General features: G+C 50.7%; 1 protein-coding gene across 1 annotated transcript in view; it reads left to right on the top strand.

Moving 5' to 3' along the window:
• Positions 1–15,499, top strand: part of CELSR3 (cadherin EGF LAG seven-pass G-type receptor 3) — a 112,039-nt gene that overhangs the window by 96,477 nt on the left and 63 nt on the right. The window contains 5 exon segments of the mRNA XM_077821482.1: positions 867–959; positions 1,554–1,658; positions 8,112–8,396; positions 9,010–9,064; positions 9,729–9,865. Of these exon segments, the coding sequence (XP_077677608.1) occupies positions 867–959; positions 1,554–1,658; positions 8,112–8,396; positions 9,010–9,064; positions 9,729–9,865 (675 nt within the window).

The following is a 15,499-nucleotide window of genomic DNA, read 5'->3' as shown; positions in this document are numbered from 1 at the left end:
CCTGTCTATCTGTGCCTGTGAGTACTGGCCTTCAGGGACTGGATGCCACTTTCCCTTCCCGCTGGGGAGGGGGAGCTCCTCCTTTCCAGAGCACTGGGAGTGTGCCTGGCACTTTACAAACCCCTAGAAAGCCAGGTCCCCTTCCAGTTCAGCTGTGTAAGCTGCAGGCATTGCTAGTGGTGGGACCCTGTAGGGACTTTGGGGGCTCTAAAGCAGTGGTTCTCAACCTTCCCAGACTACTGTACCCCTTTCAGGAATCTGATTTGTCTTGCCTGCCCCAAGTTTTACCTCCCTTAAAAACTACTTACAAAATCGAACATAAATATACAAAAATGTCACAGCACACTATCACTGAAAAATGGCTTACTTTCTCATGTTTATCATATAATTATAAAATAAAGTGATTGGAATATAAATATTGTACTTACATTTTCAGTGTATAATATATAGAGCAATATAAACAAGTCATTGTATGAAATTTTAGTTAGTACTGACTTCACTAGTGCTTTTTATGTAGCCTGTTGTAAAACGAGGCAAATATCTAGATGAGTTGATATACTCCTTGGAAGACCTCTGTATACCCCCAGTGCTATACGTATCCCTGGTTGAGAATCACTGCTCTAAGGGTTGCTGTGAGGGAAGCAGTTCCAAGTACCTGAGGCGGAGCGGCAGGAGAACAGGGAGCCCTCAGGAGGGAGCTGAGGAGGAGGGGAGCCCAGAGATACTGTGGGGCGTGACTTTGCTTTTCTGTGATGTCTCAAGCTCTCCCTATTACTGATCCCCCTCCAGCCCCCACGACCCAGAACAGCCCCCACCTCTTTGAGGCAGTGTCCCTCCCACAACTTCCTCCATGCCTTTGTTTCCAGACTGAGGAAATTCCAGGTGTAAAGATTTTCCGCTCTTCTGCCACAGTGTATTTTGCCAACGCTGAGCTGTATGCAGAGGCCCTGAAGGAGAAGGTGAGGCAGGGGCAGAGATGGGCTCACGTAGCACACTCTGGGGCAAGGCCTGACCTCTCTACAGCCTGGTCTCCAGTACCTTGGCCAGGAGGTCATCTCAGGCCTGGGGTGCCATTCTCCAGTCTAGCTGGGAGAGCAGCACAGCTGCACAGTCCTGATTTTCTCTGCTCTCATGCTACAGTGTACGGGTTCTCCCTTCCCCAGTAAGTAGTGGATCTAGCGAGGGGCTAATATGGCCTCTATCCTCATAGTGTTGGAACATCTCACACACAAGCAATGTTCTCCTCACAGCACCCTTCTGAGGTAGGCGGGGAACTGAGGCACAGGCCGAAGGGAGGAATTGAACCCCGCTCTCCTGAGTCCCAGTCCATTACATAAACTGCAAGCCAACCCTTCCTCTCCTGCTCCTGGGCTCTGCTCCCGCAGTTAATCAGTGCTCCAAGCTCTCCTGTTCCCAGAAGCCAAGAAAAGACTGTGGAGGGAGAGAGCTCCATTCTGTGCAGGAACAGCTGCAGGGATTCCCTGCACTGGGAAGTGGGTTGGGAGAGAGCAGGTCAGTGGCTTCCGTATCCCAGGGAGCTGTATCTTTTGCAGAGTGGCATTAATGTCGATTACCTCATTGGGAAGAAGAAGAAAGCCCTCAAGAAACAGAAGAAGCAGCAGGAGAAGGACAAGAAGGAAGAGGCAAAGAAGAAAAAGGTTCTCTGCCAAATGCTTCCTTCTGGGGTTCCCTCCAGTCTGTCTCTTTCTCCTTCCCTTCAACCATATCCTCATCCTCCTCTCTCCGTACACATCTCTCTTGGTCTCCTCCTTCCTCTTTCTCTCGTCTCACTCCCTCTTCCGAGGTCTCCATTCCTCCCTGCCCCCACTTCTCCCTCTCTTTCCCTAATCCCTCTCTCGAGACATAACTGGCTGTCCCTACTCTTCAGAATCAAAGATGGACCCACACTGGAAATGGCTCATCTTTCCCTACTGGAGAACCCAAGGGTAGGCCTTGGCCCCTGGGGAATGTTCCTGAGCCTGACAAGCATCTGTACTCTGATTGGAGCCATCAGGCATGGAAGAGAAATCCTAGGGAACCACCTGACACTGGAGTTGTGTCCAAGGTTGGGGAGGAGGCTACTGGTGTTAATAATTAAGGAGCCAGTGATTCACTGATTCACTCACATTTGGTGAGTGGTCAGCTATTAGAAACAAGTGCAAGGTGTGATCTTGAGAATTCCAAACTAATGAACCTAACTCAGTGCCAGGACAAATAATTAAAGAGTGACTTATACACCCCCTACATGGACATGATATGATGGGAACAGACCAGCACACCATCTGTAGAGAAAACCATGCCTCTCTAATTTATTAGAATCCTTTGAGTGTGTCAAGTAAAGAGCAAATAAAGGAGACTCAGTTGGCAAAAGTTATTTGGACTTTCAAAAGGCAAATTCTCTCAGAAGAGGCCATTAGGGACCCTAAGCTGTCATAGGGTGAGCTAAAGTTCTGTCATTGATCAAAACTGGCTGAAGATCTCAAAGCACTTCACAGAGGAGGTCAGATCGTTACTCCCATTTTATGCGTGGGGAACCTGAGGCACAGAGCTGTGACTTGCCTCAGGTCACCCAGCAGGCAAGTGGCAGAACCAGGAATAGAACCCAGGTCCAGTCCTCTCTCCACCACTTCTCCTGAATAAATGATCAATTTTCCCTATTGCAAATGTTAGCAGTAGGGTGCCCCAGAAGCTTCCACTCTAGGTCTGGTGTAGAATATATTTACTAATGGTAATATTCGTAGGGGAGAGAATCGGGGGTGGGTGTAGGCAGCTAGCTGCCATTGCAGACAGCTCACCGAAAACCTCCTCTCATTGCACAAGGGCAGTCCTAACAGCAAACGAAATCTTAGGATGGATAAAGCCAACCACTGTATACTGGGTGTCATGGAGTCCCCGAGCGATGCTCTGAAACTGCTCTCCATGAAGCCACTCAGGACTCTGGGGCAGTCGCCTTCCTGTGAGCAGCCTGTCTTCAGGACACAAAGCTCACACAGCTTCCACCTTCCTGGGTCTGACCTCGGAGCATTCAGCATCCTCTGCCCCTCGGTGTGCTTCCCACAGCGAGTCTGCTCAGGCGAGGCTCCTGGGGAAGCCAGAGGGTCCTGCACCCCAACTTCGCAGTCAGACGTGACTCTCAGCCAGCCAGTAAAACAGAGGTTTATTAGACGACAGGAACATGGTCTAAAACAGAGCTTGTAGGTGCAGAGATCAGGACCCCTCAGCTAGGTCCATTTTGGGGGGCAGTGAGCCAGACAACCACGTCTGCACTTCACTCCAGGTCCCAGCCAGCCCCAAACTGAAACTCCCTCCAGCCCTTCCTCCTCTGGGCTTTGTCCCTTTCCCGGGCCAGGTCACCTGATTCCTTTGTTCTCCAACCCTTTAGCTCTCACCTTGCAGGGGGGAAGGGCCCAGGCCATCAGTTGCCAGGAAACAGGGTGTCGGCCATTCTCTGTGTCCAGACCCCTGCACACACCTGCCCTCTAGGGCTCTGCAATGATCATACACCCTTACCCCACCACCTAGATACTTAAGAACTGCACAGGGGAAACTGAGGCACCCCCACACTATTCAGAGGAAACATTAAGAACAGTCCCACTTCGTCACATCTCTCCCCCCTTCGAGATCGAACTGAGCAGGGTCACTTTAGTCGGTGACCTGGGGAAGTTCGAAGCCACCAACATTCCCATGGATGCCCCAGCATCTCTCCTATTCCTTGGTAGGAGTTACACCAGGCCCTTCCAGTTTCATGCCTTCCCTTAGGTCGGGGGTGGTCAATAGCACTCGCAGGCCACATGTGGGAAGGTTTATGCGGCCCGTGCCCTTTAGCCACCCCAAAACCCCAGGGGGTCAAACTGGGATTGGGTCTTCTCCCCAACAAGATGGCCAAACACAGCCACTTGGTTTTCGGACTGTTTAACTTTCTTAACAGCTTTCACTTCATCTGAGACCTTCTCAGAGCTATCCACACTGGATCTTTCAACAGGAAAGTCAGTGGATCCATTCACAACAGAAAATTTCTGGCTGTTAGGAACTGAAACTTTCTTGATTAAATCACTTTCACACCCTTCAGTTGCAGTAAACTGCTTGCAAAGACTCCATGAGGATTCCTTTCCCTAGGGCTTTGCTATGCAACAATTCACCCCTCACAGAAATTCTGCTCTTACCCTCTTCACCTAGGGCTTGCTCTAGAGGAACACTTTCCTGAGCAACAACAGATGCTTTCTGGGTCTCCCTTACATCCAGAATTACCTCCGGCCCATCCGGCGGATTCCTACACAATCCCCTTTCAGGCAAACTTACAGACGTCCTAGATAAAAGGTCAGAAGCATTCTCCTTCCCTTTGCCATACACAAGTTCAGGAATCTTTTCCTTCTTGCTACAGGTTTCCAGACCCTCAGTAGGTAACACAATCTCATCACCTTCATGCTCTCCTTGTGCCCTGGCTAGGATCTCACCCTGATCAGACAGAGTTGCTACACCCTTTCCCAGCCACACACTAGCAAGAGGCAAAATACAAGCACCAGAATTGTCTGGTCTCTGGGATTTTACATAGACACTAACTGGATGCGACCTAGTTACAGGGCCATTCTCCTGAGCAGACACAAACTTAGGGCCATTCCCTTCCTGGGCTTTAGCTGAATCCAGAACAAACTCTGAGACAACTGCACTACCCTCAACCATCACAAGCTGAAAGGCCCCTTCTGTCTGCTCCACAGATAAAGAGCCAGACACACTTTCTCCTTTCCCAGACACACAGCTTGGGATCTCATTCCCCTTGTCCCGGCACACAAGGCTGGTCACAGACAACTGCTTGGAGATCAGGGTAGCTCCCTCCATAGGCAAGTCAATACCCCTGACAGACACAGGCACGTTTCCTTCACTGTCACAATTCTCCATCCAGCTAACAGGTAAGGTCCAGAGACACTCATCCTCCACTCTCCTCGCCTTCCCACCCTGCTGACTGGACAAAGCCATCAGCTCACAAGGCTGCCTAGGCTCATCCAAACTTTCCTTACCAAGCACCTTGCCGCTCCCAACAGATACCCTGCCCGTGTCTCCCCGCACTCAACTGGGGTCTCAGCTCCCACTGTGCTGAGCGCTGCCCTTGCTGTCCCAGTGGGGGTAGGCAGCGAGCTTTGCTGCTTTCCTCACTGCATCAGAGCCAGCGTGAGCCCCCTCTCCGGTGTGCAAGGGGGCGGGGAGCCCCAGGGGTCTGGTTACAGGCAGGCAGGTAGTCTGAGCCTAGCGGCTCCTCCCTGCTGCCAGCCAGGTCATCTGCATTTTCACTGATCATTTCCCTCTCCACCGATTGGTTCCCTGGATTCAAATTCAAACCCTTGGGAATTACAGGAACAAGGCCTGGATCCTGTCCCAAAGAGACACAGTCACCCCACAACAGGGTCTCGCAGCTGATGTCCTGGAGAACCCCAGCAACCAGCCAACCCGACCCCTCCTGTGTCTGCACAGGGATCTGGGCCATAGGCAGGGCGAGGGGCTTTGCCCCTGGGACCCTCACCCAGCTCACACAGCCCCTCAGTATCTGAGGCTGCACCACCCAGGGCCTGACAACAGTTCTCTCTGTCCCAGGATCTTGCCACCCCAGGAATGTCTTCCCATTGACCATCACCTTCCACTCCCCCTGGGGATCCGAGGGGCCTGACCCCAGGAAACTCCACACAGACATATAGGTTGGGATCAGGAGTGGGAGCCTGTCCACCACCCCACCCATCTGGCTGACGGGAGTCTATGGCCTTGGGACCCAGCACGGGAGCTAGACACCGGGGCTTTTCCGCAGGGTCCCCCTGGTTCAAATCTCCAGCCTGCTCAAAGGCAGTGAGGTCGGCATCCACATCTCCCCCCCATCCTTAACCATGGGCAGCAATTTAGTCTTGAGGTTCCCTGCGGAACTGGCCCCCCGGGGTCTATCCCCACTCACCCCTGGGAGGTCCCCTATGCTTCTCCGCTCCACCACCGCCAGTTCATGCTGCTGCTGCTTCTGCAGCTCTTTCTCAGGCTCTCGTTGTCTCTCACAGTCCTCTTGCTCTCAGCTCAAATCCCATGCATCTCAGATCCCCCAATGGGGAACCCGATCGTGAAGACCCTCATCTGGTCGGGGACAGGAGTCTTGGGGATGCCTGGCTACTACTCCAGCTGCTCGATTAACCCTGCTTTGGTGAACTTTCCAATGCTCAACCCTCTCTTTCTGCACAGGGTTATAATGTCCTTCTTAAGGAGATGGTGACAGGCCATCACTCCGCTCTTCCCAAGTGGTTGTGGACTCACAGGCCTGTGTGCTCTCAGCTCCCCACGGTTTCCAGGGAGAACCCCTAGTGTGCCAGCCCTTCTCAAGGTCACCACCTCTTTGCCAGGGTCGAGCTGCAGACTCCTCCGCCCCTGGGACCACTCGCTGCAATCTCCAGGGGAACCCTGTTACTGCAAAAGTCCTTCTCTCTGGTCACACACTCCCAGGGGTTAACCGCCCCCTGAAACTGTCTCTCTCTCTGAATCTTCAGCACACCTGGTCCCCGTCAATCCCCCTTCGTTTTACTGCTCCCCAGTCACTTACTGCAGGAAGCGCCATCCACGGGGTGCAGTAGATCCCACCTCTGCCACCAGTTGTCACAGAGTCCCTGGGCGATGCTCTGAAACTGCTCCCCATGAAGCCAGTCAGGACTCTGGAGCAGTCGCCTTCCTGTGAGCAGCCTGTCTTCAGGACACAAAGCTCACACAGCTTCCACCTTCCTGGGTCTGACCTCGGAGCATTCAGCTTCCTCTGCCCCTCGGTGCACTTCCCACAGCGAGTCTGCTCAGGCAGGGCTCCTGGGGAAGCCAGAGGGTCCTGCACCCCAACTTCGCAGTCAGACGTGACTCTCAGCCAGCCAGTAAAACAGAGGTTTATTAGATGACAGGAACATGGTCTAAAACAGAGCTTGTAGGTGCAGAGATCAGGACCCCTCAGCTGGATCCATTTTGGGGGGCAGTGAGCCAGACAACCATGTCTGCACTTCACTCCATGTCCCAGCCAGCCCCAAACTGAAACTCCCTCCAGCCACTCCTCCTCTGGGCTTTGTCCCTTTCCTGGGCCAGGAGGTCACCTGATTCCTTTGTTCTCCAACCCTTTAGCTCTCACCTTGCAGGGGGGAAGGGCCCAGGCCATCAGTTGCCAGGAAACAGGGTGTCGGCCATTCTCTGTGTCCAGACCCCTGCACACACCTGCCCTCTAGGGCTCTGCAATGATCATACACCCTTACCCCACCACCTAGATACTTAAGAACTGCACAGGGGAAACTGAGGCATCCCCACACTATTCAGAGGAAACATTAAGAACAGTCCCACTTCGTCACACTGGGCTAGGGAAGAAACCTCCCCCATGGGCAAGTTATTCCAGAAATGTCCACTCTGGCAGCTTTGTACCTTCTGTTGACTTGCCCATGGTCAGAGACTGGACTAGGTGGCTCACTGGACTGAACCAGGTTCTGCTTTTATGTTGTAACCTACGTTGTTCCAAACCTCCTTGCTGGGGTTGACAAGCCTCCTGTGGGGTGATGTGGGCCATGCAGCTACACCAACCCCTCTTTAACGTTCTCTGTCCCCATCTGGTTTTGGTAACAGAAAACTACCCTCAAGCTCTCAGAGGCATCTGACCCCAGCAGCAATGACTTTGGCTTTGTAGATATTGACATGGAGACCAATACGCAGGTATTTATCTATGTTGATCTTTAAAAACCCAAGCCCTCACTCAACCCATACCCACAGTGCCTGACATAGTTGAATGTCATGGTAAAATCTCAACCACAATGGTCTTCTCTACCATTAACACAAACCCTCCATTAGCAAGCAACAAAACCCTCCCAGCCCTCGGCCCTTCCTCCTCCCCAGACACCTGGGGAATAAGATATGTCACTAATCTAAGGCTTGGGCCACCTCCCACTCCACTCTGACATGTGCTGGGGTGATTGGTGTCAGTAGGGGTCAGAGCCTCCGTTTAATGTCTCATTTCAAAGCCTTGTTTCTCAACATTGGAAATAGATATTTTCCAGACCTCTTTCTTGCTGCCACCTACGCTGATACGGTGCAGTCAGTCAGTTGACGCTTGTCTGCTATCGGCTGAGGTGCTCCCTGAGGAATGCCATAATCTCATTTGATGCGGGGGGGGGGCGGGACTGTTTTCTTCCCCACAGGAGCTGGGGAGTCACTGCAATGGATCTGGCCCTGCAGTGGTTGACTCCAATGGAAGCGAGATAGAGTTGGAGCTCCAAGCCAGCAGCACCCAAAAAGCCTTCAATGAACCCACCCTGGAGTCTTTAGGTCTCAAAAAGCCCGAGCTCCACTCCCTCATACTGGACTTCACCCCCGTCAACTTTGTGGATACTGTCTGCATAAAGATCCTAAAGAATGTAAGGGGAAAGGCAGGGAAAATGTCCCAGGCACAACTACCCTGGGGACTCTCCTACAGAGCTCTGCAAAGTGGGAGCATTCAGACACCCAGTGCTGGGAACTTGAGTGCCTCAGCGCTGTTCTTCTGCTACCAGCTAAGGTGAAATCTCACCAGACACTGGCTCCAACCTGTCCCCATCCCCTCCCTAATCCCGTCACCCACCACCCCTACCTCTGAGCCATTGCTGTGTGTGACAGAGGAGCTGTTCTCTCCAACATACACACCCACTCCCTCATATTGGCATTTTAACATCTTCTGCATCACCTTGTTTGCCCATGCCTGTCAACTGTAAATTGGGCAACAAGATGTAGAGTATGTTTCACATCCCTAACTTGTCTTCCAGGCAGCCTGCTAGCCCACAGGAGATTGGCTCCAGGTCAGTGGTATCAACGAGCAGCGGGCACAAAGGGGGCCAAGGGGACATCTAGGGCTGCTTTGGGGCAGCTGGCTAGTAACCTCATACCCCATCCAATTCTGCGTGTGTTGCTGCTGCTGGGCATGGGGCATGACCCCCAGGGACAGGAGTCTGTGGAGGGGCTCGACTCATCTCTTTGTGCTTGTGTCCATTGCAGATATTCAGAGATTTCCGGGAGATAGAAGTGGATGTGTTTCTTGTTGGCTGCCATGGTAAGGAGGCCTCAAAGCTCAGGTGCAGCAAAACTGTAGACCCTCCATTTGATAGCAAGTCCTCCCTTCAGGAGGATGTATCTTGTTGCACTGAAATCCCCTTCTTCCTTCTGGTTTCACCTTCCATTGCCTCCTCTCCTCTCCTCTCCACATCATACCAGCCTCAGATGTTACCCAGATGGAAACTGCTCATAGAACTGGTTTCAAACCTAGTGTGACTAATAGTTCAGATCCCATGTTAGGGACCAAATTCAGACCTGCTGTAAATCCCTCTGAGGTGACTCGTGTTGACATCAGCTTCTGCCATAGCTGAATTTGAGCCAGCGTGTGTGCATGGGGAATCTTTCCCAAGCCCCATTCAGGAGATCAGCCAAAGCCCTTACATGTAGGCATAATTCCCAAGGTGCAATGCCAGAGTCTGTTTATACCCCAGAACAGAGACCACATCCAGGGGAGCATTCCTGTTTCCCTGAATTCCAGCTTGGATAATTTTGCCAGCACTTCCCAAAGCAAAGAATCCCCAAGGCAAACAGTAAAAAGCGAAGAAAAAGAGAGGTGGTTCTGTGTGTGGAGGGTGGGGGTCAAGGCTGGGCACCTCAGCCAGTCCTCATGCTTTCACTCTAGGATGTCCTAGTGTTATTGTGTCACCTTCTTTCCCCCTCAGCTTCTGTCATTGACCAGCTGGAAAAGGGCAACTTCTTCAGCCAAACCATCACCAAGCACCACCTCTTTGCCTCCGTGCACAATGCTATTACCTATGTCACCAGGGGGAAGGGACAGAACATGCCACAGCCGGTCACAGTAAGCACAGTCTTTCTGCTTCACTTAGGGAAAAACAGTCTCCTTGGTAGTCCACCAGGTTTACAGATGTGAAAGCAGCATTTGTTGCCAGTTGCTGGCCGGCATGCTTCTCTCCACCAGCCATGCCAGCGTGTGTGCCTCCTCTACCCACCCTTGCCTAGCCAATGTGCTCTCTCTCCACCACCACCACTATATCTGCTGTCCTTTTTCTTAATTGCTTCTCAGTTATGCAGACCTCTGAGCAGACTCCTTCATTAACACTACCCCATTCAGGTGGCCTTCTGGGCTACTGCACATGCAGCCATGCAAGGAAATCAAGTGCATGCCCCAAAACCCTTGAGTCAGCAGGGACTAGGAGACCTGCCGAGAGAAAAAACCCAGCTCCTGTGGGAGAGAGAGACCCATTCTTCAGGCCAGTCAGAGCTGGGAGCACATCACATTGGTCTTGGTCCCCTCCTGCTGGCTGATGAACAGAACAATGTTAATGAGCTGCACCCCACTTTCATCACAATGCAGAGCCTTCGGGTGGTGGTGGGGAAGCCACGGGAATGTGGAGTTATTCCAGGGAGTTGGGGAAACCAAACCAATCTCTTATTATTATTTGACTTTTTAGACTTATTCCAGCACTAAACTGTAGCCACCAGAAATAGCATCTACTGTCCCCAGGAGCTGAACAGGTGAGAGGGAGCCACCAAGGCATGTTTCCAGAGGACTCTTTGAGCTGGCTGATTTTTACAAGGGCAGGTGACATGGGATTCCCTGCCACTGGGAATCTAGCAGACACAAGATCTCCTACTGCTAAGGATCTGCTTTGGGCACTGGAGACCTGAGATCATCTGCCCTTGGGACCCCACTTAGCTACTGGACAAACTGGGAATCTATCTCAAAGATGAAATCTCCTTCTGCTGGGAATCTTCTCCAGACACAGGAGATCTGGGATCTCACGGGCTTATGAATCCACTTCACACACAAGATTTTCTGACCCTGTGAATCCCCTCAGACCCAGGAACCATCTCTGATTGTGTCTGTGTGCGTGTGCGGCTCTTTCCTTTGAGTGATGGTGTCCCTAGTCTCTGTTTGCCGGAAGCTGGGAATGAGTGATGGGATGGATCACTTGATGATTACCTGTTCTGTTCATTCCCTCTGAGGCACGTGGCATTGGCCACTGGCAGAAGACAGGATACTGGGCTAGATGGACCTTTGGTCTGACCCAGTGTGGCCATTCTTATGAAATATCACTGGAGAGAAGCTGCACTTGAGAGTTTTCCACTTGACTGTTTAATTAGATGATGCTTTTCAATAGAAACAGACAACAGTTCTATTGACAGTGCAAAACTTCCTGCAAAGAGCAATACTGAACCAGCCCGCAGTCTGGAGGCTAAGATTTTGTCCCCTCCCTGCATCCCATTTCCAACTTTGTGGGTAAAATAACCAAGAGCAAAATCCGACCTTGCCACATGGGGCAAGCTGTGACTATGCACAGATTTTATGATAGAGAGAGAACAGTAAAATCAGAGTATCACTCTCTGGCGTGCAATCCAGACCAGTAAGGGGCTGTCATCACCTGCCCTGCAACCTTGGGTGCCTCACAATGCTTTGCTGAAACTCCCAGTCTGGGCCCCTCACAAACAGCACGCAGGTCACAGCCTGAGTGTCTGTGTATAGCTGCAGCCTGCCAGCACGCTCCAGCCACACCCTGGCTTCCACCAGAATTGGTTACCACTTGCAGGGTGATTCCAACTCACTCCCAGTCCTGGATTTTCCCCAAAGAATGTGTGCTCGGCACCATACAGCCCTTTACTGGACAGTCCAGATATTTGTCTGTTGTCCCTGTACGAGGTAAACGTACAACAGTTGCTACTTTAACTGGAGTTACCAAACAGTTCAGTTTAAACACAATACTGGATTAGATTAGAATAAAGAATAAAACAAGTTTATTTAGTTACAAAGAGGGAGATTTTCAGTGAGTACAAGTTAAAGGTATTAAAGTCAGAAATGGTTACAACAGAAATAAAGATAAATCACTTTCTAGTAACTAAACTTAAACAAACTAGACTTGGTTTAAGGTAAATTCTTACCAAATGTTCCCAGCACCAGGGCTGACTAAATTTTCAAGTAGAGCCTTTCTCAGAGTTCAAAGGTTCCTTTATCTTCTCAGCTGAAAAAGCAAGTGAGAGAGAGTGAATGTATCTGGGGTGTTTTCCCCCCCTCCCTTTTATAGGCTGGTTGCCCTTTGAAATGCATTTTCCTGAGAGTTACCCCTAGATGAAATTCCTTCCAGCTATGAGGATGGAGCTGTGAAAGAGGTTCTGTGGTGTTGGTTAAAATGTAAATTGGTCTGTTACTGCCCCCCTTCACTGCCAAAGAATGGCCACTTGACCAGTGATTGCCAATCAACTTTAATGACCCCTGGCCGGGGTGGGTCTAGCAATTTTGCCGCCCCAAGCAGTCGCTGCCGAATTGCCGCCCAAAAGCTGCTGCTCCAGGAAAAGCAGCGGAGCGGCTGCCGAATTGCCGCTGCGGGACATGGACTGCGGCCCCATTCTAATTGCCGCCCCAAGCACCTGCTTGGAAAGCTGGTGCCTGGAGCCGGCCCTGCCCCTGGCTAGAGGTGTCAGTTTGTCCTTTGCCTTGGAGAAACTGGTTTACCTGCTCCTCAAACTTGTCTGATAAACACATTTCAGTCATAACTTCAGCTTATATTCATAACTTTCCATAAAATGTGAATGTTCCATGCACTTCACCATGACATTATTGATCAACTTATTAGTTTTCAAATGATACTTCACGAGGCATATTTTGTACAAAGATTATTCCAGTTGTGTAGGGTGTGAATACAGGGGTTCATTCAGTGACATAGAGGTATTGCTTACTATTTATTATCAATACCGTACATTCTGTAGTGCTTTAGAAAATCATAGATGCCAGAAAAGGAAAAGACCTTTTAGATTATCCAGTCCATTAGCTGCCCAGGACAGGATTGTTCCTACAGAATATTTTCAAGTGTCCAAGCTCCACCACTTCCTTTGAAGAACTCTGCAGCTTAATGCATCTAGTAAATACAGGACCTGAAAAATGTGTTTAGTCAGTGAATAGACTATTAGACCTGTAAAGGAGTTGACAGAAAGCAGGAATTAGTTCTGATAATTAACTGGTATCTAGCCTGATTCATGTTCCACTTCTAAGACTTAATTTGAAAACATGATCTGACTTAAAGCCCAATCACCTACGAATATTTCTCAATAAATTGTGTTGTTACACAAAGCAGCTATTTTTGTCATTTATTAATGTGACATTTGTCAGGGCTAGCCTCAAATCCATGTCAGTGCTGACCATTTCATCAGATTTCATCATTATAGCCACTGTTAAATACTATGTCCTTTTGGCCTACCTTATTTATAATCACGGCCTTATTCTGCCAGGCTCTCTGAATACTTTTTGTAATTGCTTGACTTTGTTTTAAGAAGGCTAATGCTAGCTGGCGCCACGGCCACTCCGGCTTTGGAACAGCCACTAAGAAGCACAGAGAGCAACAGGGTATGAGTGACCAGATTAAATACAAAATTAATGTGCTCAAAAAACAGCTCAACCTGACCCAAACTGCTGGGGCTTGACTCACACCCTGCTTGGCTCCAACACTGTTTGGAAAGCTTGCCTCATTCTACTGCAGCTTTATACACGACTGAGTATTTTGTCAGCAGGAGATAAACTGATGGAGGTAATGCCTTGGGGCCTGACTCAGTGCTGACTGGTAGGAGGTGCGGGAGAGGGAGCAGCTGAGCTCTGAGCAGAACCGGGTTTACAATAGTGCCAAGCCCACACTGAGAAAGGGCCTATTATGGACCTGTCTAATCCATCCACATGGCTGGGTCTGGCACCTCGCCCAGGGAAGTCCAGGGCCCAGGCCTTGCTGTGTGAGTGGCTCCCAGCCAGCGGGTCCCGCTCACCTGTAGGGGGCTCGCCACCCAGCAGCTAGGCTTCACTATGCGGGCTGAGCAGGGCTACTGGCCACGGGGCCAGTGGGCGCAGTCAGGCTGGGTGGGCTCTTGGGGATTGCATCCTAGGGGTCTGCCCCACTCCCCAGTGTGGCTCTAGCTCCGAACAGTCTCTGCTGCCTGCCATCTGTGTGGCCCTTCCCATCTCCCCAGGGCTGAGCCACCTGGGACCGGTGCAGAGGCTGAGCTGGTCTCAGCCAGTAGGGGAAGAGTGGGGAGTTCAGGGGGCTCAGGACTGAGCCCTGAGGGAGCCCAGCCCAGGCCGGACATGCTGCCACTCCGCCCTGACTGATCATTCCACTCCCGAGAGGCCACAGTGATCCCTGATTTGCCCCAGCTGCACTGTCGGCTCAGCCCAGCGGACACAATCATCTCCCAGCGAGGCCAGTGAATGCAGCTGGGGGGCAGGGTGCAGGGGAGTGGGTCTCCGGAGATCTGGGGGAGGGGACACTGGGCAATGGGGGGTTGTGTGTGTTGGGGCAGTGGGGGGTCTTTATGGGGTGCTGTGCAGTTGTTGGGAGTCGGGGGGCTTTGCATAAGTGCTGGGCATAAGGGGTTGGGGGGACTGGGTGGTAGAGGGGTGTGTGGTGCAGAAAAGGGCCAGGCAGGCCAGTGTGCATCTGGCAGCTGCTGGTTTGTAAACATTGCCCTTGCGCTGAACTGGGCAGAACGCGTCCACCCTGGGCTGGGCCCCATCGTTCCTGGGCGGCCCTGTTATACCAATAAAATAAAAACCAGCAGGATCTTATTAAAGGGAAAAAGGCAAAATACCACATTTATTGTGAATACAGAAAGAATCATAGTAAGTAGTTAGTTATAGTTATAACATTCAATTCAATCACATATTTTTTATTCACACATTCATTCATACAAACACACACACACACAAACAGGTTGTTATCATAGTTACCAGCCTTAGAGTTGCTCATGCCAAGCCACTGGCCAGGTGGCCTGGACATGAGGAGGGAGCAGGGCCTTGTCAGATGCTCATCTGATGCTCCTGGAAGTTGGTTTGCAGAATCAGACCCCAAAGTTCTCACTTTTTAGAGTCTATTTTTATAGGAATTTCTTCCTATGCCAGTCTATGGGAATTGCTTCATCATGCTGTTGCTGAATCAATCAGCAGATAGCACATTTCTGATGGCTCCGTGCTGCTAGATGTTATCTTGTTCTTTGGTTCTCCCATTCTTGAGGCTGTTGGGTGGATTCCAGTCTGCCCTCCAGGGGTCCTCTGGTTATTTCCACTTGACGCCTTCTTCAGCCGATGGACACTGGATTCTTAGGCTGGCATCATTCAGTTATTATCCACACCAAGCATCCATCCACATACATCCTCTATCTCTATTTTAATCACAATTGTTAATACAACAAAAGGGCAGGGAGTCTCTGGGTGCTGTTTCTGTTGTTAGAGTATTGCTTTGAGTCTCTCTGTGAATTGCTTTGAGAACAGTCTGTCTTAGAATGTACTAACACAATTAGCAGTTTGCAAGTTTCACACATAGAGGGAGAGAAACAGTACCAAAAACCAAGAGACCTCTTAATTAGTAATACCCTGGAATTTAAACTATGGGGAATCAAACTCATTTGTGATTTTAATACAGAACTTCTTTAATATGATCCAACAGCCCCTCGCTCTGGG

The sequence above is a fragment of the Eretmochelys imbricata genome, chromosome 7 (genome assembly GCF_965152235.1).
Source record: "Eretmochelys imbricata isolate rEreImb1 chromosome 7, rEreImb1.hap1, whole genome shotgun sequence".
NCBI classification, from domain to species: domain Eukaryota; kingdom Metazoa; phylum Chordata; order Testudines; family Cheloniidae; genus Eretmochelys; species Eretmochelys imbricata.
Note: the sequence above shows the minus strand (reverse complement) of the source record. Positions and strands in the feature narration are given on the sequence as shown.